This window comes from Calidris pugnax, unplaced genomic scaffold, assembly GCF_001431845.1.
Source record: "Calidris pugnax isolate Ruff unplaced genomic scaffold, ASM143184v1 scaffold140, whole genome shotgun sequence".
Classification (NCBI taxonomy): Eukaryota; Metazoa; Chordata; class Aves; order Charadriiformes; family Scolopacidae; genus Calidris; species Calidris pugnax.
In genome coordinates, this window is record NW_015090896.1 from 1,114,841 (window position 1) to 1,138,628 (window position 23,788).

At 47.0% G+C, this 23,788-nt stretch overlaps 1 protein-coding gene across 1 annotated transcript; it reads right to left on the reverse strand.

Moving 5' to 3' along the window:
• Positions 1-1,153: 1,153 nt before the first annotated feature.
• Positions 1,154-23,428, reverse strand: EFHC1 (EF-hand domain (C-terminal) containing 1). Its single transcript, XM_014948382.1, has 11 exons — positions 23,351-23,428; positions 16,518-16,739; positions 14,960-15,247; positions 12,106-12,255; positions 9,822-10,014; positions 9,346-9,566; positions 8,309-8,449; positions 6,895-7,108; positions 5,757-5,904; positions 4,694-4,910; positions 1,154-1,783 (listed from the first exon to the last, which is right to left on the reverse strand). Exons 1-11 carry the CDS (start codon positions 23,411-23,413, stop codon positions 1,712-1,714), a joined length of 1,929 nt encoding a protein of 642 aa, XP_014803868.1. The 5' UTR covers positions 23,414-23,428; the 3' UTR covers positions 1,154-1,711.
• Positions 23,429-23,788: the final 360 nt, after the last annotated feature.

Genomic DNA, 23,788 nt, shown 5'->3' on the forward strand with positions numbered 1-23,788 from the left:
CATCCCTGCTGTCTGCTGATGCTTTATCACCCAGCTGAGCTTTGTGCCTTTCCAGAACAGCCTGTGATGGTTTGGCTTGTCTCTCTCCCTCTCGTCACACCAGACCAGTCTGGTCCCTTTGGTGCAGCCTCTGGTGTCCTCATGTTCCCCACAGCTGGGGTTCATCTTCTCGCCTTTCCTGTGTCCACACCACGGGCAGCTGCTTCTGAGGGAGTTATCTGTGGCTGCCTTCATCGTCGGGAGGGGAGGATGAGGGCATGTGTAGGATATGATTTATCTGATGTGGTTTAGGTGCATATTTTATGGTGAGCTAAATTGTATGCTTTCTGCAGCCGGCCCCAGGCTGAGTATTGGCTTACAGCTTCGTAGCATGTGCAGAAAACAGCTTCTGACTTTCTTTTCGACAGCCTAATTTCATCTCTTAAGTTCCTAGTCTCTGGGAAAAGCTGATTAAAGGTGGCCTTTAGAAGTTAGCCTGTTGTCAGCTGCTGCTCGGAAGGCACCTCGTGTGATGCCAAGATGCTTTGAAGTCCGAGGTGGACCAGAGAGAGCTGTGGTGATTCTCGGTGGGAGCGAGCAGCAGCACAAAACGGGGCCCAGAAGGGAAGAGGGGTGACCTTTCCGAGCAGGCAGGAGGGGGCTGTCATGTGGAGGAGACTCTCAGCTGTCTGAGGGGAAGTGGGAATGCACAGCACAAAAGCTGATTTAAATCAGCGTTTGGTTCCAAAGAGCTTTGCTCTCTGCTGTCTGCGTGGTGGCTGCCTTTCAGGCGCGCTCAATGGCAAGACCTGGCAGGTGTCACCTGGGGTGAGAAGGTCCCTGCCAGGTTTCACCTTCACAGGGAGATGAGCAGTGTGACTCTTTAAGTGGAGCACGAGTGTCATAACTCTATTGCTATGCTAATTGCCGCTTTTTCCTTTTCATTGGACCTGTCTGGTGAGAGGACAGGTTGCTTAAGATGGGTTTAGATGGTATCTCAGCCCCCAAACCAAATGCAAAGCTGCTGTCAGCAATGTGGGTACAGACCCCTGCTGTCTCCACAGCTACCTGACAGCTAAACCCACCACTCCCTCTCAAGTAAACACAAAATCAGTTTTGAGGGTTTGTTTTTTTTTCCCCTCACTTTAATCCTTAGCTATTCCAGACATTGAGGTACTTCTATTTAAAGGAGATTTATTAACACTTTTATAACAGCCATGCATTGCTTCCATTCAGACTAGCAAGGGTGCATTTATCGTGGTCCATGGGCAGGGCTCTTAGATCTTCTCACATTGCAAAGAACAATTTAAACTGGCAGTCTGCGCTGCTTGAAGGTGAAAGGCCCCTTTTGGCTCTGAAAGACAAGTCTGAAGTCATTATCTCTCCAGGCTTTAGCTCTAGCAAAGCCTTGCTGCTCTGCATTCAAAAGTTGAGAGAGCAAGAGGAGAACTTGGCTTTGGTTCTCTGTGTTTTTTTTTTCCTGCTGTTGAGTTTCATTTCAATATCCAGCAGTTGTGAGGTCAAGTTCGGTGACAGCTAAAAAGGCAGGGAGAGGGTAGGAAGGAACAAAGGTTAACGAAGTGAGGGTGCAATTAGCTCAGTGGGGAGGGGAGGGAGAAAGTGAGTGAAGCAAAGGTGAAGATTAGAGCATCCTTTTGGAGGTACGGTGTCTTCAAGTCAACTCAGCTAAGAATTGTATTGCTGGTCTTGTGCTCCAACTTCTGGGCAAGGATCACGAGGCGAAGGCTCTGAGGAAGTCACTGTAGTTTATCTTGTCTTCTCCACAAGAACATAGGTCAATCAGCTGGGGAAAAAGAAAAAAAAAAAACAAGAAACAAACACCGTAAAGAGTTGGAAGAAGCTACGAATATTTTTTTTTAGGGGAAAGTGCCCAGAAGTACCCCTTGTGTGACAGAGCAGAAGATCTGATCCCCCTGTGTGGAAGAGCCTACCACCTCATTAGCCTTGAACCACAGGTAAGATTGAACGCTTAGAGGTGAGAGTAATTTATGCCAGGAGAAGAATTGAAGTGTTTTGTTTGAGTTTCACCCCGATTGCCTTCTGAGTGGCAATAAATCCACAAAAAAACCTAAAGCAGAGTGACATAGGCACAGGAAATCTTTCAGAAACCCCATAAAAATCCCTGCCAAAAAGCGGGGTGAGGGCAGCATATTAGAAGAGTTACCGGTCTCTGGCGTCGCTTCGGTGTGTGCACATGGTGTAAAGTGGAGGTGCAGATAATTAAGCTCAGCACCAGCCATGCTAATGAGCCAGTCCTGGTATCCAGGCCTGACCCTGCATTGTGTTACAGAGCTATAGCCTTTGTATGCTTAAGGGGAAGAAAGAGGGGGTTTTGTTTCTTTAATTGCATAACTAATCTCCTTCTGACACCCAGGGAGATAAAAAAAGGTCTAATATCACAGCTCCTTGAAAGGATTCCTCTTCCCCTGGTCGCCTGGAGACAGATTTACTGGGGTTGCTCTTGTGTGACTGACAGCTGTGCTCCTCTCCACCCAGGCAGTAGTTAACCATCATCTGCCATATGTTTCACTTCTGAGGGCTCTGACCGCACCGTTATTAAGATTTCAAGAGAGTAGAGGGATGTTTTTAGCAATTAGATGGGCATTCAGACGCAAGGGTTCAGCCTCAGTCGTCACAGGTTCCCCACGTGCTCTTGGGCACGTCACCACATCTCCCATTTTTAGAGGGATGTTTTTAGCAATTAGATGGGCATTCAGACGCAAGGGTTCAGCCTCAGTCGTCACAGGTTCCCCACGTGCTCTTGGGCACGTCACCACATCTCCCATTTTTGGAGTGGGAGCAGGAAGGACTGTCACCCCCCGGTGAATTCCTCAGGGCAGAGTGGTCTCTGGTGAATTCTAGTACAGCATAAGCCCAGGGTGCTGGTCAAAGGGCTTTTTTTCAGTGCCCATTCAGAGACATAAATAGCCTGGGCACCTTTCTAGCCACAGCTGTCATGCTTGCAGTTGGCTGAATTTCACTGAATTTCACTGAATTTTAGAGTTGGAAGGGACCATAGAGATCATCTAGTCCAACTCCCCTGCTGAAGCAGGATTGCCTAGAGCTAGAGCATGTTACTCAGGACGGGTCTTGAAAATCTCCAAGGAAGGGGACTCCACACCCTCCCTGGGCAGCCTGTTCCAGGGCTCTGTCACCCTCACTGTGAAGAAGTTTCTCCTCATATTTGAGTGGAACCTCTTCTGTTCCAACTTGTGCCCGTTGCCCCTTGTCCTCTCACTGGGAACCACTGAAAAGAGTCTGGCTCCCTCCTCCTTCAACCCTCCCTTGAGATACTTGTAGGCTGGTTTAGAAAATTGTTTTTATTTGGCTTTTTTGGTTTTTTTTAGCAAGGGAAATACTCCCTCTGATTTCTAGATTTTTTTAAACTCCGAGTCTGCCTTTATTGGCCACTAATCTACTGCATATCACCTTATGCTAAGAAAGCATCCTTGCCAGTCATATTCCTGAAAGGATCCTCCATCCCCACCGTTTCAGTTTTTCTCTTCAGTTTCCCTCACATTTTCTGCTCTGTGATCTCCACGTGCTGGTGCTCATAGTGCCCAGCAAGCCTGTGTTTTAGTTGTGTTAACCAAGTTGTTACGATTCTAATTTCTTTTTTATTATTATCATTTTTTGGTACAATACTCAGTTCTCAAATCTTCAATTCAGTTGCTGTTAAACTCGGAATGCATCTAAGCTTTCCTAAGGCTGATTCCCTCAGCACCTCAGTGTCACCTCAACTCAAGTCCAGGTGTGCTTAAGTCATGATAGACCCCCAGTAGCTCTGCAGTAGCCTATGCCTGGTGTCTATCATGATATACAACCTCTTCTGCTCATCTCGGAGACCTGGGCCAGCTGGTATTTTCAGGCTCCACAGAACAGCTCTTGTGAGACCCCCACCTGGAGCACTGTGTCCAGCTTTGGAGTCCTCAGCACAAGAAGGATGTGGAGCTGTTGGAACAGGTCTAGAGGAGGCCACAAAGATGCTCCGAGGGCTGGAGCCCCTCTGCTGTGAGGACAGGCTGAGAGACTTGGGGGTGTTCACCTTGGAGAAGAAAAGGCTCCAGGGAGATCTTATAACGGCCTTTCAGTCCCTAAAGAGGCTACAGGAAAGCTGGGGAGGGCTCTTGATCAGGGATTAGAGCCATAGGATGAGGGGGAAGGGTTTTGAAGTGAAAGAGGGGAGATTTAACCTAGATATTAGAAAGAAATTCTTTCCTGTGAGGGTGGTGAGACCCTGGCCCAGGTTTCCCAGAGAAGCTGTGGCTGCCCCATCCCTGGAGGTGTTCAAGACGAGGTAGGACAGGGCTTTGAGCAACCTCATCTAGTGGGAGGTGTCCCTGCCCATGGCAGGAAGATCTAGATGATCTTTAAGGTCCCTTCCAACCCAACCCATTCTACAATTCCATGATAACAGGACAGCCAAACACTAAGGTGCTCATTCTGGGGACAACCTGGGTAAAATGTGTTCCCTTTACACCAATCATTATCTCCTCCTTTAAGACACAGGCTCAGTCCAAGAGCTCAGAGGCCTTTCTGAATTGGGACTCTCTTGCCCTTTTCTTGAAGCTGTTCCCCTTTGTAGGGTAGAGCAGCTTTTTTTCTTGCCTGACTAGGGTTGGTTTGTAGAAGAACTTTTGGAAGAACTATAAAAGAGAGGAATTCAATATGCACAGCACCCCTTCCTTCTGACCTTGTGAACCAGAGAGGCGTTGGTTGGCACACCCAAGCTGTCACAAAGGGCCAAAAATTTGGCTTTGTCCAGGATGCCACAGCCGTCCTCATCGCACTGACAAAATGCCTCCCGCATGATCTTGCCATCCAAGGACTTATGGAGCTTCAGCTCTTCCCGAATCTGCCCAATTAATTCATCCAGTTCCTGCTTGCCGGTCTCAAGTGTGGAGCTGACACTGTAGAAGAAAGGAAGAAGAGGACTTCATGTAAAAGCTACTTCTGGCAGCCTTACTGTGACACTTGTGTGCATGGCTGGCCAGACTGTATTTCTGGACAGACAGCAGGCTTCTGGGGTGCTTGGTTTTTATGGCAAACCCACCTCCAGTTGGACTTGGAGATGAAGCTCAGTCTTCATCTTGGAGCATTAAGTAAACAATGGTCAATGAGCAACCTGGTCTAGTGGGAGGTGTCCCTGCCCATGGCAGGGGGGGTTGGAACTTGATGGTCTTTAAAATCCCTTCCAACCCAAAACATTCTGTGATTCTATGAAACTGTTTTCCCTTTTGTGCAGATAGTAACTGACTCTAAAGTGTCACATGAGGTAGTCGGGTTGTTACTGGGTCACCCCAAATGTGTCCAGACAGCTGAAAAAGAGGATGTGGTCTCCACTCTGATGGGCTGATAAACACAGCCAGAGCAAATGAAATAAAAAAAAAGGCTCCACCAACCCTTCACTGAGCCTGCAACTATCTCGTGGCTCAGGCAGATACTGTTAGCAGCATCTGGTACAGTTAACTGCTGCTGTCTTTTGGGAAAAGATAACTTTTAGCTGAAAATATCTCTGCTGCTGAGCCAGAGCTGTCCCACAAGGGTTTTGAGTCAGCAGCAGCCACGGCATTACGTTGTGCACACTTGAACCCCTCTGTATGTGTCCAGACACAGGCTCTTGGAGCTGAATAACCAGCTGAGCAACCATTAGAACCATTAGACGTGGGCTGGGGCCCATGGAGGCTGCTGGAAATGCCCTTAGATGTCAACCCTGAGTCTTATTTAGCTCCACAACTCCATCCTTTGAAGCCTACCTGTTGGCAGCCTTCTTTGCCATCTGCCGTGGGCGAAAATGATCCCTCAGGGACTGCAGTGTTGCTGCAGGGAAACTCTCCGCGTTGCTCTCCATATAATTAAGCACATGTTCATCAGCGTCAGTGATAACGAACCTGTGGCCAAACACTGGGGAAGAGGCATTAAAGAAAACAGTGTTACTTGCCCTTCAGCACAGGTAAGTCACTTCATCATCCAGGAGAGAGCACGGTTCCTCTGTTCCAGGTTTGAGTGAGTTCTGTTTGTTTCAGTCCTTGAAAAGGACTGAAAAGGACAAAGTCCCCGTGCTTGGGCCTACAGTGACTCCCCCATTAGCACTGGTGTGTTTCTAAATATTTCAGGATTACATTTGTTTTCCTTACAGGATAGATTTATGGCCTTTGCTGCTGGTAGTCATAGCTTTAACCCTTGTGAACCCTGGCCAGCCCAAAAATGTAAACTGAACACATACTATGGAGAATGTAGCTCTTTTTCCTAATTATGTCAAAGGTCCGAGCGTGACAGTAACAAGAGTTCTATCCATGTACACCAGCTGGTGATCTGGAAACTGAAACGTGATGAGAGCCAGAAGGAACAGATCTTTCACAGAATCACAGAATCTTCTAGGTTGGAAGGGACCTTAAAGATCATTTTGTCCAACCGTCAACCCAACTGACAAAAATAGACACCCACACAACAAACAAGGAGCATCATCACTAAACCAGACCTCCCAGCACTACATCAACCCGTCTTTTGAACACCTCCAGGGATGGTGCCTCAACCACCTCCCTGGGCAGCCCATTCCAATGCCTGAGAACCCTTTCAGTGAAAAAATGTTTCCTAATATCCAGCCTGAACCTCCCCTGGTGCAACTTGAGGCCATTTCCTCTCGTCCTGTCGCCTGTGACTTGAGAAAAGAGACCGACCCCCACCTCTCTACACCCTCCTTTCAGGGAGTTGTAGAGAGCAATAAGGTCTCCCCTCAGCCTCCTCTTCTCCAGGCTGAATAACCCCAGCCTCTCGGGCCCTACTCGCCAAGGGAGGAAAAGTATATGCCCCGTCCGTGCAATAAATGACATCTCAGAGCAGGCACTAAAAACCAATGCTCAGGGAGTATTATCAATCCAGGCTGGATTTTACCTTCAATTGTAGAACCGATGGTGAAGTCAGAGGGCCCATAGTACGTGGGGTTGTCTACAGAAGAGCCTGGTTTGGCAACTCTGGTCTTTCCTAAATATTTTCCTCCAATGATGCCGGAGTTGCGGACTTGGGGTTCATAGATGCTGATCATGTCATCAGAGAGGAAATAAGAGAGGATGAAACGACGCTCTCTGTCCTCGGGGTTTGGTGATTCCTAGAGGAAAGGGAGTGGCTTTGGAAAAGAACATTTCAGCCAGGTTTTTTCTTTCCTGGGGTGTTTTGGAGCACCTTGTAACCCACTCATAAGCACCCAGAGTTCATCGCATTTTTTAGAGCTGACTAACAGAAGCTCTTGATGTAGGCCAAAAGCTACAGATATGCTGAAATAGCATAACAAAGCCCTAAGGCAGTGTTAAGTATCTGAATTTCAAAGGTTACTTGCTCTAGTCAGGCTAAGAGAAGCAGATTCCGAGCCACAGCGAACAAATATATTCAGTGTTTCCACAGGCTGAGTAACCCAAGAGAAAGGAATATCCTATATGGAATGATTCATCCCAGAGAGAGATTGGCTGTAAAATTCAGTATTAAAGTTAAATTTTTCATTATAATGGGTGCCTGAGAGAGTGCCAGCTCTTAGTCACAGGAAGGCACTCCCCTGACACGCCAGCAGGTTTACTTGCTCAGTGTAAAATTAAGTGGATCTCAACTTGTCAGCTGTGACCTTTAGGAGCTCCTGCACAATAGGGAAAAGAAATCAGCCCTCATTCACCCTGAGTGTTTGGAGAGGGCAGGCAGCAGGCAGCGCAGGAAATGCCAGAGGCTCCTTGCATAAACCAACTGTAAAAGCTGGCACAAAGGCCAGGGGGCCTGAATGCCGTGGTCGTGGGTGGAAAGCACCATCCCTGTGGGCTCCACAGCTTCTGCGTTGGCACTTGGTGGCTCTTCTCACACAGTCTTTTGCTGGCTGCTGCACCCAGGACCAGCCTGGAGAAGGACAAGGAGCTGGAGCCAGCAGCAGGGGGACAGCAAGCTCAGGCTGGTGGTGGCAGCTGAAGGCAGGCAGAGGCACAGTGCCCAGTTGCAATGCTGTTTCAGTTAGGGCCATCTGTCACGTGCTGATGTCAGTGGGAGTTTTTCCATAAATGGCTGTGGTTTTGTAGTCTGACTCTTTTGTATGTTTTTGGCCTTGGGTTTTTGGGTTTTGGTTTGTTTTTTTTTTTTAACCTTTGCGTGCTACTAATTGTCACAGCAAGTACACAATAACCCAACGGCACTCGAGGGTCACTCGTGGTGGCTTGGGGAACTCTCTTTTCTCAGTGGCACAGAGGAGGATTTGCCATCAGCCTTGTCTTTTCCTCCCACCCCTTGTCTCCACAACATCAGCTGGCCCTATAAGGTCAAGGAAAGCACTTACCAGGGACACCTGGTATCGCAGCACCTTGAGGTGATTCTCTAGCATCTTAATTATATTTTTCCGGGGAGGCTTTGGAAACAGTGAAAAGCAGTTCTGAAGAGAGTCTTCAACGAAGCCAAAACCATTATAGGGAGGAATTACCTGCATCCAGAGGAGATATCAAGCATAAACAGCCAAAACTAACAACAAGATGATATTTGCAAGGTTGCTTGTCAGAAAACATCTGTTTGGATAGAAAACTTCCATCACCAGGTAGCAATAGCTGTGAAATCCTGCCCAGTAGAGACACTACTAGCCCAGCCATGTGTTGGATCCCTAGCTTATGGAAAATATTTAAGAAAATCTGAAATTCAGAAAGCCAGGTAATTTCTCAGAATAAAGAGACTATGGCTCTACTAATAACAAAACCTTCCTGTGCACAGGAACTCAATCATCTCTGTGGTTACACTGTTATCCCAATGCCCAGCATGTTTATGGTATAGGCCAGCTAGTTCTTCAAACCATTCCTAAGATCAATTTGGGAGGTAACAAGGGCTGTGACTGTCCCCAGTAGGCAGTTTGGACCTGCCAACCCTGTTCTGGAGGGTGAGGGAGAGTTTCGTAGTATGAGTGCAGCCAGACTGTGCCAGTTGGCTTCCCAGCCAAAAACAAACCCTGACACTGTTTAATTTTCTAGTGTAGACATAACCGAAGTTCTATCACCATTAGCAAGTGATTTGTCCTTTACAACATTAGAAATCAACAGTTTCAGAGGACTTTCACTTTAATATTCATTATGACTATTATTGCCTTGTCTTTTTTAAGTTATCTACTCTTTTCTATAGGCTGAACGTGTTTATTATAGTTTCTTACTAGGCTGAACCTACTGTATATTCATAATATTCATTATGACTATTATTGCCTTGTCTTTTTTAAGTTATCTACTCTTTTCTATAGGCTGAACGTGTTTATTATAGTTTCTTACTAGGCTGAACTATACTGTAAGAACTTATGATTGCTTCCTTCCATCCCATCCTTTGAGGAATTGTTTGCAGTACCTGTGGAACTTCCTCAAGTGGTTTCTTGTTTACTTCCACTGGCTGGAAGTCTGTGATGCCAAATTTGTCACGATAGAAGTTTCGGGTGAACTCATCGCAATCGTAGATGAAGAAGGTGCGTCCAAGGAGGGTGGTAGATTTGCCAACAGCAAAATCTTTAGCTGTGAACCACTCAAGTACCTCGTGGTCAGAGATCTCCAGCACACAGCTCGGGAAGGTCTCTAAGGACAAGGGAGCAAAAGGAAAAATAAATCCATCAGGTCAATGTTAACTTTTCCTGGGGAAAAGGGAAACAAAAGCAAACTGTTGGTACTGCTGTCCTGCCACTGTTTCCCAAAAGATAAAGAATTTAGTGATCATTTAAAGAACTTTTCTTTGGCCAAAACCCAACACCGCTTGGAGTGTTCTCAGCAATTCAGTGGTATCTACCCACCAAGACACTTCAGCACAGATTTTTCTGGCAACTCTAAACTTACTTTTCTTGTCCACTAAGGTTTTGGGCAAGCGTCGGCGTCCTATTAGTATTGGGAACGGGTCTCTACCATCATTTTGCTTGTGGACTTCCCGAACCTCCACTGTGTCATCTGCCAAATAGTAATGGATGATGAAAGGTCGATTCTCACCAAACATGTTGTGAGTGTCATCCCACATGGCGTAGAAGCGAAGGACCTGGGGTGAAGAAAAAGGAGCCAGAGAAAACAACCATGAATTACAGAATCACAGAATCACAGAATCTTCTAGGTTGGAAGGGACCTTAAAGATCATCTTGTCCAACCGTCAACCTAACTGACAAAAATAGACACCCACACAACAAACAAGGAGCATCATCACTAAACCATGCCTCCCAGCACTTCATCAACCCGTCTTTTGAACACCTCCAGGGATGGTGCCTCAACCACCTCCCTGGGCAGCCCATTCCAATGGCTGAGAACCCTTTCCGTGAAAAAATTTTTCCTAATATCCAGCCTGAACCTCCCCTGGTGCAACTTGAGGCCATTTCCTCTTGTCCTGTCGCCTGTGACTTGAGAAAAGAGACCGACCCCCACCTCTCTACACCCTCCTTTCAGGTAGTTGTAGAGAGCAATGAGGTCTCCCCTCAGCCTCCTCTTCTCCAGGCTGAATAACCCCAGCTCCCTCAGCCTCTCCTCATAAGACTTATTCTCCAGACCCCTCACCATCTTTGTCGCCCTTCTCTGGACCCGCTCCAGCACCTCAATGTCTTTTTTATGGCAGGGGGCCCAAAACTGGACACAGTACTCAAGGTGAGGCCTCACCAGTGCCTCACCAGTCATTAGTAATTAGAATTACTAATGCTTTGTCTGAAGGAAGTGGGTTGAAATGAGTCGGGTGATTGGAGGCATCTCTGCAATCTTCTCTGCCAGGTATAGAAGAACCAAGCCCTTTTACTGTGGGTACTGGGATGAACGGGTGGTTGAGGCAGCAGTGGGAAGGGCAGCAGGGGTCTGGAGAGCTGGACAGGCCTGGCTTTCCTTGAAATCAGAGAGTGAGAGAGAACAGTTTATGCTAAGGCAAGAAACTTAGTTCAGGAAGCATGAAGAAAAATGGGAAAGGAGTTACTGATTAAAGAGTAGCAGAAAATAATTGCCAAGGGATAAGTAGGGAAGTTATTTTTATAATGAAACTTAACACAGCAAGACAGAATCTTGTTTTGACTCTTAAACCTCTCAGAGGTTTCAAAGCCAATTCTTTACTACTGTCATGCTGAAGAAGGCAGAAAGGAAGGCACTTGGCAGTCCTGGGGAGGCTACATTCACTGCAGACCCCATTTTATTTCTGCTGAGTAGAAATATCATCTAGAAATGCCACAGAAATAAAACTCTTCACACTGCAATGCTCAAGAACAACCTGGTCTAGAGGGAGGTGTCCCTGGTCTTGGCAGCGGGGTTGGAACTGGGTGATCTTTAAGGTCCCATCCAACCCAAACCATCCAATGATTCTCTGATTCTATAGGTTCCCCCAGGTACAGCTCCTAAACAGGGAGCCCAAGAGCAGGCAGAGTTGGCCCAGCACAGATTTGAGTCACTAAGGCTAAACTGGCAGTAAAATGGCAGGCATGGCCCAGCTTGCATCCACACAGCAAAACTGTCACCTCCCCTCAAAACAGGAGGACCATATCCAAAGCCACAACTGGATATGACCCTGACCTGTGCTAACAAACACCTAGGTGACAGGCAGGAACTGTTTGATCGATAGCTGGCCAGGGACAACACGTAGAACTCAGGTTGTGTCCTGGCTCTGTTTTATTCTCTAGTATAGATGTAGTCTATAGGGTTTCTTAATTTGTTGCTAAATGAAGAGGGTCCAGAGGATCAAGGAGGAGAGCATTAGTCAACTGTGTGCAGAGGGAGAACTCAGTCAGAGGAAGAAGCACCTGTATTTGTCTGAAATTGTCCACTCTGGCACCTGGCATCAGTGTTTTGGTGTAAGAGAGGAGTGGATGCTGCATGCCCATTTGTTTTAGCACTGCATCTGGCCCTATCTTCTAACATCCCGAGGCAGGTGGCTTATCTCACCCCAACAGAAGGCAAGAGAGAGAGGGAGGATCTGCAATCCAAAGAGAAGCTGCTCACAAGGCCCAAAGCCCAGTAAAAAGATAAAATATTTTCTTTCCTACAAAAGCCAAGAAAGGAGCAGAACAGGAGTCGGTTCAGTGGACTGAGATTTTTTTAGAATCACAAAACTTGGGTTTCAATAACACTTACAGTCTGTGCTGTGGGTAATCCCTACCAGACCTCTCACCTGCTTGTCGTAGGTCAGAAACTGTTTGAGCTGGTCGAAATCTGAGGGTGTGACGAACTGGCGTGTGGGCTTTCGCCGCAGTTCGGTGTAAGGATCAAAAACCATTTCCTCTGGAGGGTTCAGTTCAATTCCTTGGCTCTCCAGGAACACCTAGGAAAAGTCATCTAAGGTATTAGTGCTGCCTTGAGTTCTGAAGGTAATTAGAGATTCCAGATGAGATGAGCGTTGACAGAACACTACTCACAGGCCACCAGGCTGCAGGAGTATCGCTTCTACTGCAATAGCAAATACTATAAAAGATGACCAAGATGTTTCTCTTTAAGCTTTGCTCGCCCTTTAATTACTTAGGGCAGTCCTGTCCTCAGCATCCTAAGTCAGATTTTACTTGATCTCAAGTTTTCCTTGGCCTTAGGGCTTTAAATGAAGGAAAACTGTCAGTAGATCTCCTTTTTGTCAATGAAAAAGAGTAAATTAGTGCATAACTGTGGACATAGTCAGTCTGAATTTGCAAGAGACCTAGGGCTCCCCAATGGGCTCAGCATTTATGGCCTCAAGTTGCGCCAGGGGAGGTTCAGGCTGGATATTAGGAAAAATTTTTTCACCTAAAGGGTTATCAGCCATTGGAATGGGCTGCCCAGGGAGGTGGTTGAGGCCCCATCCCTGGAGGTGTTCAAAAGATGGGTTGATGTAGTGCTGGGAGGTATGGTTTAGTGATGGTGTTGCTTTTTGTTTGTTGTGTGGGTGTCTATTTTTGTCAGTTGGGTTGACGGTTGGACAAGATGATCTTTAAGGTCCCTTCCAACCTAGAAGATTCTGTGATTCTGTGATATGTCAGCCCATGGATGTTAGCAGTACCCATACCAGGCCCACCAAAGCCCTTCAGACCACGGGGATATGTGCCAGACTGGCAGCTCCAGTCCTTCTTTCAGGAGGAGTACTTTTCCTTCAGAAAGAGGACAATGTTTGTCGATGAAGAGATTTTTTGCTTGCCTCGGAAGCATCAACAAACTCTGGGGTATTACTTGTGTACTCACATCAGTCACTCAAAACGATCAGTCAATGGATTTCTTCCCTTTTGGGCCTTGGGAAATGGCCCATGAAAACATTCAGCCCAGGAAGCACCTATGCAAACATCTCCAACAGGCGTGTGAGATCACCCTGAGGACTCACAAGGCAGGCTCACACTTCCAGACTCACTATTTTCTCATCTGGAGGATGCCAGTTAATGATGGCTTTGAGATGCAGACCCATCTAGCTCATTTCGTGTTCCCCATCAAACAGCCAAAATTAACATGAGAACCAGCTCTTTATTTAATGTCAACTGACTGACCAGCAGAGCTGGCCCCACGTGTTCTCAACAGCCCCATATATATCAATATATTACACATGCTTGGGAAGATTCCTGGGCACTGAGGCCAACGGGGAAGGAACCACGTGCATCTAAACCCTCTCAGCCTCCAGGACAGGTTGGCTGCACGTAACTCACCTATTGGCAATGGTCCCTGGAGCATTCTAACTGCTGGACTGCTCCTGGGAATTGCTTGGAAGAATCATAGTTGACCAAGGCTGAGATTATACTGGGGACAACCTAACAGGATACCACTCTACTGGTATTTTTTTATTATTTGTTATTGGATTGTTATTATTTCATTTACTGGTACAGAAATAGCCAGAAATAGCAACACAGGCAATGAGTAAGCTCTCTTAGAAAGGTCAGTTCATACCACGATTCTCAACCCACAGATCATGACTGCTCTTCTGGCTTGGCTGTAGATGGGTGCAGAGTTACTGACTGCATTCCCTTCCCCTATTCTTAACAGAGGAGTATGAAGTCAGAAAAGAGTTAGGATCAGTAATTTTCCGCTCACGTACGCACAATGTTTCATCCAGACTCTACAGAAATGTGTATAGAATTTGTGTTGTAAGGGGAAGTCCTGAGGATGGACTCCCAGTGGTCCTGGGGCAAAAATACTGAGCAATTAATACGCCCTCAGCAAATATCATACCTTGAACCCTACATTGATCTGAAGAATCACAGAATCACAGAATCTTCTAGGTTGGAAGGGACCTTAAAGATCATCTTGTCCAACCATCAACCTAACTGACAAAAATAGACACCCACACAACAAACAAGGAGCATCATCATCACCAAACCATACCTCCCAGCACTACATCAACCTGTCTTTTGAACACCTCCAGGGATGGTGCCTCAACCACCTCCCTGGGCAGCCCATTCCAATGGCTGAGAACCCTTTCCGTGAAAAAATGTTTCCTAATATCCAGCCTGAACCTCCCCTGGTGTAACTTGAGGCCATTTCCTCTTGTCCTGTTGCCTGTGACTTGAGAAAAGAGACCGACCCCCATCTCCCTACACCCTCCTTTCAGGTAGTTGTAGAGAGCAATAAGGTCTCCCCTCAGCCTCCTCTTCTCCAGGCTGAACACCCCTAGCTCCCTCAGCCTCTCCTCATAAGACTTATTCTCCAGACCCCTCACCATCTTTGTCGCCCTTCTCTGGACCAGCTCCAGCACCTCAATGTCTTTTTTATGGTAGGGGGCCCAAAACTGGACACAGTACTCAAGGTGAGGCCTCACCAGTGCCCAGTACAGGGGGACAATCACCTCTCGGGCCCTACTCGCCACGCTGTTCCTGATACAGGCCAGGATGCTGTTGGCTTTCTTGGCCACCTGGGCACACTGCTGGGCACAAGGAAGTCTTCACAAAAAGCAAAGTGAAAGACTGCAGACAACCCTATTGTGAAAGCTACAGATGCAGATTACTGGACTCTACCAGGTCTGTCCAGCCATAACTCCCTGGATTCTTGATGTCAGTGCTCTCTGTGTGAGCAAAACACACCTGTGTGAAGAGGTCACAGTCGACTATGCGATACGTCCTGCCGTAGATGGTGATGTTCATGCCCCGATTCAGATCTTTCCAGTGGTAAGGATCCCCATGGTTATTCTTGGGTACTCGGTGGCGTCTGACAAGTTTGCCTTGAGGAAGACCAGAGTTGGGCACAACAGGCTCTATGACGGACATGCTGTCATCTTCCAAGAAGTAATAGATATGCACTTGGCGGATCCGGTAATGCTCTTCTGCAGAGAGAGGAACGTCTTCCTGGAAATAGGCATCAAACTTCAAAACCTGCCAAATGGGGAATTTACCAAAGGGAGAAAGAGAGAAACAGTTTGAACACCACAATTAGTCTACTATTTCTTTGTAATAGGCTTTGGCAATGCAAATTTACTGGATTGTAATCTATAAAATCACCCAAAGCCAAATGTAGCCTAATCTGTGACTGGTGGCAGAGACATGGCGAGGGCTTTTATCAAAACCTGCATTTTGCAAATTTGGTACAGGTGTTACAAATACAGCCTTTTCCCTACTCCTCCTTGATCACCTGCTGCCAAGGGCTCAGTTACTGCCAATAATCTAGTTTTCTGACATGCACGGCTTTCTTTACTATTGTCAGCTTTGCAGACTAATCAAGCCTTGCAGACTAGTCAAGCCTTGCATACTCAGCCTACACCAGCCCACAGACCTCAGGAATTAAGTGATGATAAAGCCAGCAAGTCCCTGCTATCCAGCATAGGTGCTTCAAAAAGTGCTCTAAAAAGGGTCTTCCCCCAGCAGTACTGAGGCTCCTGCTGCTCCTTTGGCTTGAATTAAGGGGCAGAGAAGTATCTGACAGATTAAACGGCAACATCTACGTTACTCCAAAGGAATAGCCTCGGTAATTAACACAGCACATCTGTTCCCCAGACTGTCTCACAGATGGGCTGAGGGTTGGCTGCCTTTTCCAAGCCCTGCACACGCTCGGGTCTGCTGAGCCTCACGCTCTCCACAGTGACTGCCCTGTCCCAGCACTCAGAAAATCGAGGGTGAGCTCAGGAACTGCTCAGAGCAGACACAAAGCCACCTCCGAGTCCCATACAATCACCAAGATACAGCACAGGGAGCACTAAGGGAGCAACGCAGACTGTAACACGCTGTGATGACAAACACGAGCATAAATAGACCACAGTTTAACAGTCTAACAAGGTCCCCGTTGCAGACCGTCCTTTACAGTTTAAGCTCAGTTGCCATCTCAATATAGATTTGGAAAGGCAGAGGGCCAGGCTGTGGTTTACAGGGCAACGGTTATAAACTGAAGCTTTTCAGAGTTAATCAAACTTCTTTTCCAAACGCCTGCTGGAAAAGCTCTAGCGTAACTTGTGGGGAATGTCTTACATCGTTTACGTATTATAATCCTCCTCCCGAGCAAAGAAAGCCTCTTTCAGTCTGGGGTTCAGCTGTCTCTGACTAAGGGCTCTGGCATCTGAAAACTGCTGTACGCTGTCCCGTCAACCCTGGAGCTGACTGTTTATGTCTCCGGACTTGGCCGGCGATATTCCTGGAATAAGCTTCTTTCTACCTTTTTGTCAAAAGCCACGTGTGCTGGAACGAAGCCTGAAGGTGGAGCCTCCTTGGCCGGCCCGTAGGTCAGCGTGGGTCTCACGTTGGATAATTCATCTAATTCAGCTTGAGAAAGCTGATTCACGTACAACCGCTCCCCGCCGATCCCCACCGTCGGCAGCCGAAAAAAGGCATATCCTTTTCTGTAGCCCAGCGTCTGGGACCGATGGAAAGACGTTTTCTGTGGAAGGAAATCCAGCTGTTAAAATACTGCACTTAGTAGGTACAGTCACTGAAAGCACAGAAAAACAGTAAAAGAGTGTAATATGCAGAACGCTCTCCTCCCCCCCCCATTCCCCCCCCCCATTTTATTACAACCTACTGCAGCAGTTATTTACAATCAGATTTTAGACTTAGATCAAGAAAAACAGTAAGAAGCTGAAGGAATAAAGCATCAGAGTGAACACAGAACCGACACAGATTCCCCAAGAGCTTTAATTGCTTCATTTCCCTATTGCCACCATTCTCAGTGCACAGAATGGGGTGACAGCATTTTCTCTGCCCCAGTATTTCTCTCACAAACTCTTTGTTCCCTACTCTGTGTTGTGACAGCACAGAGCACCACGGGACCTCACTCTGTTGTTGCCTCACGGGGCTCCCTTGACTCTTACACCCTGTGCACCGTCCGTGTTTTCCATCACTATTTATTTTGTTAGCCCTCTCCTGGGGATGACAGCCACAGGATTTTGCTTTGCTGGGCTAAACCAAGGTGTGTCGTGCTCACAGAAGGGAGATTATGAAATGTACCAAAGCACAGTCACCATTTCACCACCTCTCTCCAGTTTTTGCAAGGGTCACACAGGCAGCTGAAATTATTCCATTCCATTCTATCCTAACCACAGTGTAAGACCCTATAGCACATTAATGAGAAGCCTTATAAGACAAGAATAATTCTATCTGTGTAAGCACACCTGTTTTTTTTTTCCTTTTGTTGGTTTAACCTTGGTTTGGAGCTTCTCGGAGCCTTTCATCTATCTTTGCTATCTACCTGACACCAGCTACTGAGCCATTCTTCAAGCTAAATAATCATCCAGGCACAAGAAGGTCCCTGCTTTGCTTAAGGACACACCACAAGAAAATGTCTGCTAAATAATTATCCAGATGGTACAAGAAGGTGCCTGCTTTGCTTAAGGACACACCACAAGAAAATGTCAGCGAATAGGACCCAATCTCTGTCAGCCCAGTCCTGTTCTTCACTACTGAAGTAATCACAGAAACATAATCAAGATTAGGATCAGACTTGAGTGACGCCAAGCTACTCGACTTGTAGAATCCACTGTGCCTGGTCCCTCACCTGCAACCCTGAAAGTATTTAAAATACACATCCCACTGGGCTTTCAACACTTAACGCTCCAGAGAAAGCAGGAGAAATCTTGAGTCCCTACTAATAAAATCCCTGACTTTACCTTGCCTTTTGCCAAGTAAAACAGAGTTGTACGCATTTCTAGTGCTGAAGGAACAAGCTTCAGCTCCTTTTACAGACCCAGACTTGCAATCAGTCCAACCTCAGGCGTATGAACCACTTCTCCCCCTCTGCTCTCACCCTTCATGGTTAAGCCTCTAATCTTATTTATACCTTCAAGGCCCCACTTGAATTTCACATAATTGCCTGGTACTAATTAAACTGGTACTACGGATCTTGCAGTGCTGTGGACAGAGCAGTGAGGAAAAAAGGTTCAGGTGAAAACAAGAGAGTTTACTGAAGAGATGTTAACAGAATGTCTTACAAACATCATATCCTAACCACAGTGTAAGACCCTATAGCACATTAATGAGAAGCCTTATAAGACAAGAATAATTCTATCTGTGTAAGCACACCTGTTTTTTTTTTCCTTTTGTTGGTTTAACCTTGGTTTGGAGCTTCTCGGAGCCTTTCATCTATCTTTGCTATCTACCTGACACCAGCTACTGAGCCATTCTTCAAGCTAAATAATCATCCAGGCACAAGAAGGTCCCTGCTTTGCTTAAGGACACACCACAAGAAAATGTCAGCGAATAGGACCCAATCTCTGTCAGCCCAGTCCTGTTCTTCACTACTGAAGTAATCACAGAAACATAATCAAGATTAGGATCAGACTTGAGTGACGCCAAGCTACTCGACTTGTAGAATCCACTGTGCCTGGTCCCTCACCTGCAACCCTGAAAGTATTTAAAATACACATCCCACTGGGCTTTCAACACTTAACGCTCCAGAGAAAGCAGGAGAAATCTTGAGTCCCTACTAATAAAATCCCTGACTTTACCTTGCCTTTTGCCAAGTAAAACAGAGTTGTACGCATTTCTAGTGCTGAAGGAACAAGCTTCAGCTCCTTTTACAGACCCAGACTTGCAATCAGTCCAACCTCAGGCGTATGAACCACTTCTCCCCCTCTGCTCTCACCCTTCATGGTTAAGCCTCTAATCTTATTTATACCTTCAAGGCCCCACTTGAATTTCACATAATTGCCTGGTACTAATTAAACTGGTACTACGGATCTTGCAGTGCTGTGGACAGAGCAGTGAGGAAAAAAGGTTCAGGTGAAAACAAGAGAGTTTACTGAAGAGATGTTAACAGAATGTCTTACAAACATCAGTCCTGCCACAGAACTACTATTTCCTTCTGTTAAATAAATACCAAGGGAAAGCTGTGGGGAAAAAAAAAATCAAGGAAAACCAGGAAGTTTGGCTTTAAATTGGGCAATATCAGTGTTGTCAGAAGTGCATGGGCTTTTATGGCCCACAGCGGCTCATAATCAAGATTAGGACCAGACTTGAGTGACACCAAGCTACTCAACTTGGAGAGTCCACTGTGCCTGGTCCCTCACCTGCAACCCTGAAAGTATTTAAAATAACACATCCCACTGGGCTTTCAACACTTAACGCTCCAGAGAAAGCAGGAGAAATTGTGAGTCCCTACTAATAAAATCCCTGATTTTACCTTGCCTTTTGCCAAGTAAAACAGAATTGTACGCATTTCTGGTGCTGAAGGAACAAGCTTCAGCTCCTTTTACAGACCCAGACTTGCAATCAGTCCAACCTCAGGCGTATGAACCACTTCTCCCCCTCTGCTCTCACCCTTCATGGTTAAGCCTCTAATCTTATTTATACCTTCAAGGCCCCACTTGAATTTCACATAATTGCCTGGTACTAATTAAACTGGTACTACGGATCTTGCAGTGCTGTGGACAGAGCAGTGAGGAAAAAAGGTTCAGGTGAAAACAAGAGAGTTTACTGAAGAGATGTTAACAGAATGTCTTACAAACATCAGTCCTGCCACAGAACTACTATTTCCTTCTGTTAAATAAATACCAAGGGAAAGCTGTGGGGAAAAAAAAAATCAAGGAAAACCAGGAAGTTTGGCTTTAAATTGGGCAATATCAGTGTTGTCAGAAGTGCATGGGCTTTTATGGCCCACAGCGGCCTAAAGAAAGCACCTCATAAACTCATAAGACTCTCAAAGTCAATAGGCTCTCCCAAGTGAGCATGGATGCCAGATAACATCTCACAGTATCAGGTGAGTAACACAAATTTAAAAGGGAAAACCCCCAGAATGTAAACTCCTGATCTCAGTTGCTGCCAGTCCATATCTGAAGAAATCCCACTGAATTAAATCCTTCTTTTAAACAAGTCTATAACATTTCCTACAAAGGACTTTCCCCCTCCCAGTGTCTTTGTTCCTCTGTCACACAAACACTAAGCAATAACAACACCATTTTATTTGGACACAGGAGTTTTCTTCAGCACTTCTCAGCATTCACTTGGAAAACAAGTATCGCTATGCCCATTTTACAGACTGGAAAATTGAGGCAAAGTGAGTTGGGCTACTCACTAGGACTCATCTTGAGGAACACTGCAAAGCCATTTCTGGCGTCCAGATCTCCTTAAAATATTACTAACACTTCAAATTATTCTGAAATAATGCTCTGCTCTGCTAAGTCCCATGGGTGTTTCTTACATACACACAGCACTGCTGAAGTCAGTAGAAGCATTCACATGACTACAGCAGGCAGGATTTTACTGATAGAGGAAATAATATTTTGCTTGGGGGAGAAATTTGCATTGCAGATTTCTGAGATGTTACAAATGATATCGAGCAAATAATATTATTAAGATGAGAATAATTTTGAGATAACCTTTATTACTGCATGATTAAGAGTATTCGTTATGAGTGAATGGCTCCACTTCCTGTTGAAGAACTCAGCTGGCACTGACATAGAAAATAGTTTGACCGCTCATGCTGGAAGGCACCAGTAAGACCAGTACAGAGACAATTTATCCTTGGGTAATCCTAATCCACACACAAGCAGAATAAAGAAAATAGAGGGTCCTATTTAGGAAAACAGAGAAAACTGGGTTCTCACAAAAGCATCCAGAGTGATCTGGACTGGGTTTTCTAAAGCCCTTCATGACACAGCCCTTGTCAAGAGCACATCATGTCAAGAGCACAACTATCAAACAGGAATTAGTGACAATACCACCACTGATCTCAGAAACAGAGGAGAATATCACCTGAAGGGAGCACTAATCTCTTCAGTGGTGTTAAGATCTTTTAGAGGTTCCTCCCCACTCCATCTTAGGAGCAATCAAGAGATACAGAAATATTGTAGTGTCCCCTAGAAATATCAAGAGCATTGTGGTGGCAGAAGATAGAAGGGGAGCTTTCCTCTTTTGGGAGAATAAGCATTTCCACTGAAACATCAAATAAGCATGAAGCCCGTGTCCCAGGAAGTTACGTGATCCGGGAAGAGTAGAGTGGGATGACCTGCCGTGGGGCTCACCATCCCTTGAGAAGATTTGCCAAAGGGTAAACTGGATTCTCTTCTCTAGAGCACAATCTAGAGGACATATCAGGAAGACATGGAAGTACTTGTTCTGGAGGTGTCAGTTTTCAATGGGAATATCAAGGATAAGTACTGTCCCAATATATGGGTTTTTTGTTTGTTTTTTTTTGCAGGAGGGCATGTCCCATGTCAAATATTAACGTACAAGTACATGAGGTTCCTTATCCTGCAACACCAAAGCATACTGGGGACCTGTTTTCCCAATGACCAGGCAACTTGGAGGTATTGGGAAGGAGGAGAGGGAAGAGGGGGCCTCACTTGGAACACTGAGCCTTATGGAAAGGGAGGAACCTGTTCTTAAGGATACTAAACTCCAGGGAAATGTAAGGCATGGCCTGGTATAGATCAGGCCTGTTCCCTACAAAATTCTGGGAGCACCACTTCTGAGGGGAGCAGTCAGTGTGTTGGTTTCTCACACTGACATTAGTAGCACTGTGTTGAAGTTGAGCAATGATTTCAAGACTCAAGATATTAGTTCCCTGGGGAGAAGGAAGAGCAGAGCTATCAGCTGCTCTGAAACAGTTCTGGAAGGAACTCGGGGAGTATCAGTTCTCATCTGTGGTACTGCTTCCTCAAGATGGTGTTGGAAGGATCCGGTGTTATCAGATCCTCAGTGAGTGGGCCACTGGGAATGGGGAAAAGGAAAGCTTGCTTCCTCATTTAGGTGCCAATTCAGGTGCGGAGGATGAGGATGAGGGTAACACTACTTCTTCCAAGGAACCTGGGAGAAGCTGAGGGGTTCTCATTTCCTTGGCAGGATCCTGGAGGTGGTGGTAGTATTAGTTCTATGGAGGTTTATCAGTTCTCAGTTTACCAGTTTTCAGGGGTTATCAGATGGGTGCAAGATGCAATGGGTTCCTTGGGGACAAGATTAAGAGTACCAAGTACCCTGGAGGGTGGGCTCAGGGATACCTGAACCCCTGGGAGCAGATTTTTAATGACACTGGGAGAACTTAGGGAGTATCAGGTCTGTTGTGTGTGGGGTCAGGAGACATCAGGTGTGTTTGGAGAGTTCAGGTCACCCAGAAGTGAGTTCAGCAGATATTTGTTGGCTTTGGGAAACTTCAAGTTCTCTGGGAGAGAGTTCAGTGGGTATTAGGTCTGCTGGGGAGCATCAAGTGAGTTTACAGGGCACTAGGTTCCTTGGGAGTCACTTCACAGGGCACCAGGTCCCCTGAAGGGTGTGAGTTTAAAGGATTTGAAGGTTCCCAGGATATGGGTTCACAAGACACCAAGTCCCCTCAGAGAAATTAAGTGAATTTGGGAGGTGCCAGACCTCTTGGGCGAATTAGACGGTGGTGTGAGGGAACAGATAGTTCCCTCAAGGTGGGTTTAGGGGGTAACATGTCCCCTGGGGGAATATTAAGTGATATCAGCTCTCCTGAGGAGTTAGAAGAGGGGATGAAGGAGTACCAGGTTCCCTGGAGGTGTGTTCATGGGGGGAGCTGGACAGGGTGTCGGTCACCGACGGGACCCTGAAGCAGGTGGGGGGTGTAGAAGGGGGATTCTCAGAGAAATTAAGTGAATTTGGGAGGTGCCAGACCTCTTGGGCGAATTAGACGGCGGTGTGAGGGAACAGATGGTTCCCTCGGGGTGGGTTTAGGGGGTAACATGTCCCCTGGGGGAATATTAAATGATATCAGGTCTCCTGAGGAGTTAGAGGAGGGGATGAAGGAGTACTGAGTTCCCTCGGGGTGGGTTTAGGGGGTAACATGTCCCCTGGGGGGATATTAAGTGATATCAGGTCTCCTGAGGAGTTAGAGGAGGGGATGAAGGAGTACCGGGTTCCCTGGAGGTGTGTTCAAGGGGGGAGTTGGACAGGGTGTCGGTCACCGATGGGACCCTGAAGCAGGTGGGGGGATGTAGAAGGGGGATTCTCAGGGGGGGCTCTCGGAGGGGTTTGTGCTAGGCCAGGCCGGGCCAGGCCGGGGAAATAGGGGCAGAGAGTCCCCGGGAGGACGGCTGCGCTCACCATGGGGTCCCTGAAGGCGTAGCCTGGGAGGAAGGGCAGGCCCGGCCACGGTTCTGAGCTCATGGTGGCGGCGGCGGCGGCGGCGCTCCCGCCCCGGGCCCCGGCGACGCCGTCTCCACGGCAACGGCCGGCGCGGGCCGTGCGCAGGCGCGGCGGGGCGGTTGCGCGTGTGCGTTGGGCCGGGCGGAGCCCCCCCCTCCCGCGCATGCGCGGTGAGCGCAGGGAGGGGTTGCCATGGCAACGGGAGGGCGGGAACGCGCTTGGTGGGGCCCGTCCGAGCGGCGGGAGGGGGCCGGGGCGGCCAGGTCACTCCCGAAGGGCTGGGAAAGGGGGGTTTTCAGGATGCCCTTGTCCCCACAGTGTGGAAAAGAAGCAGTCCCGGGAGCAGTGGGAAGAATTAATCCTGTTTTCTTAGGGATTTGAGCGCTCTTTGTCCCC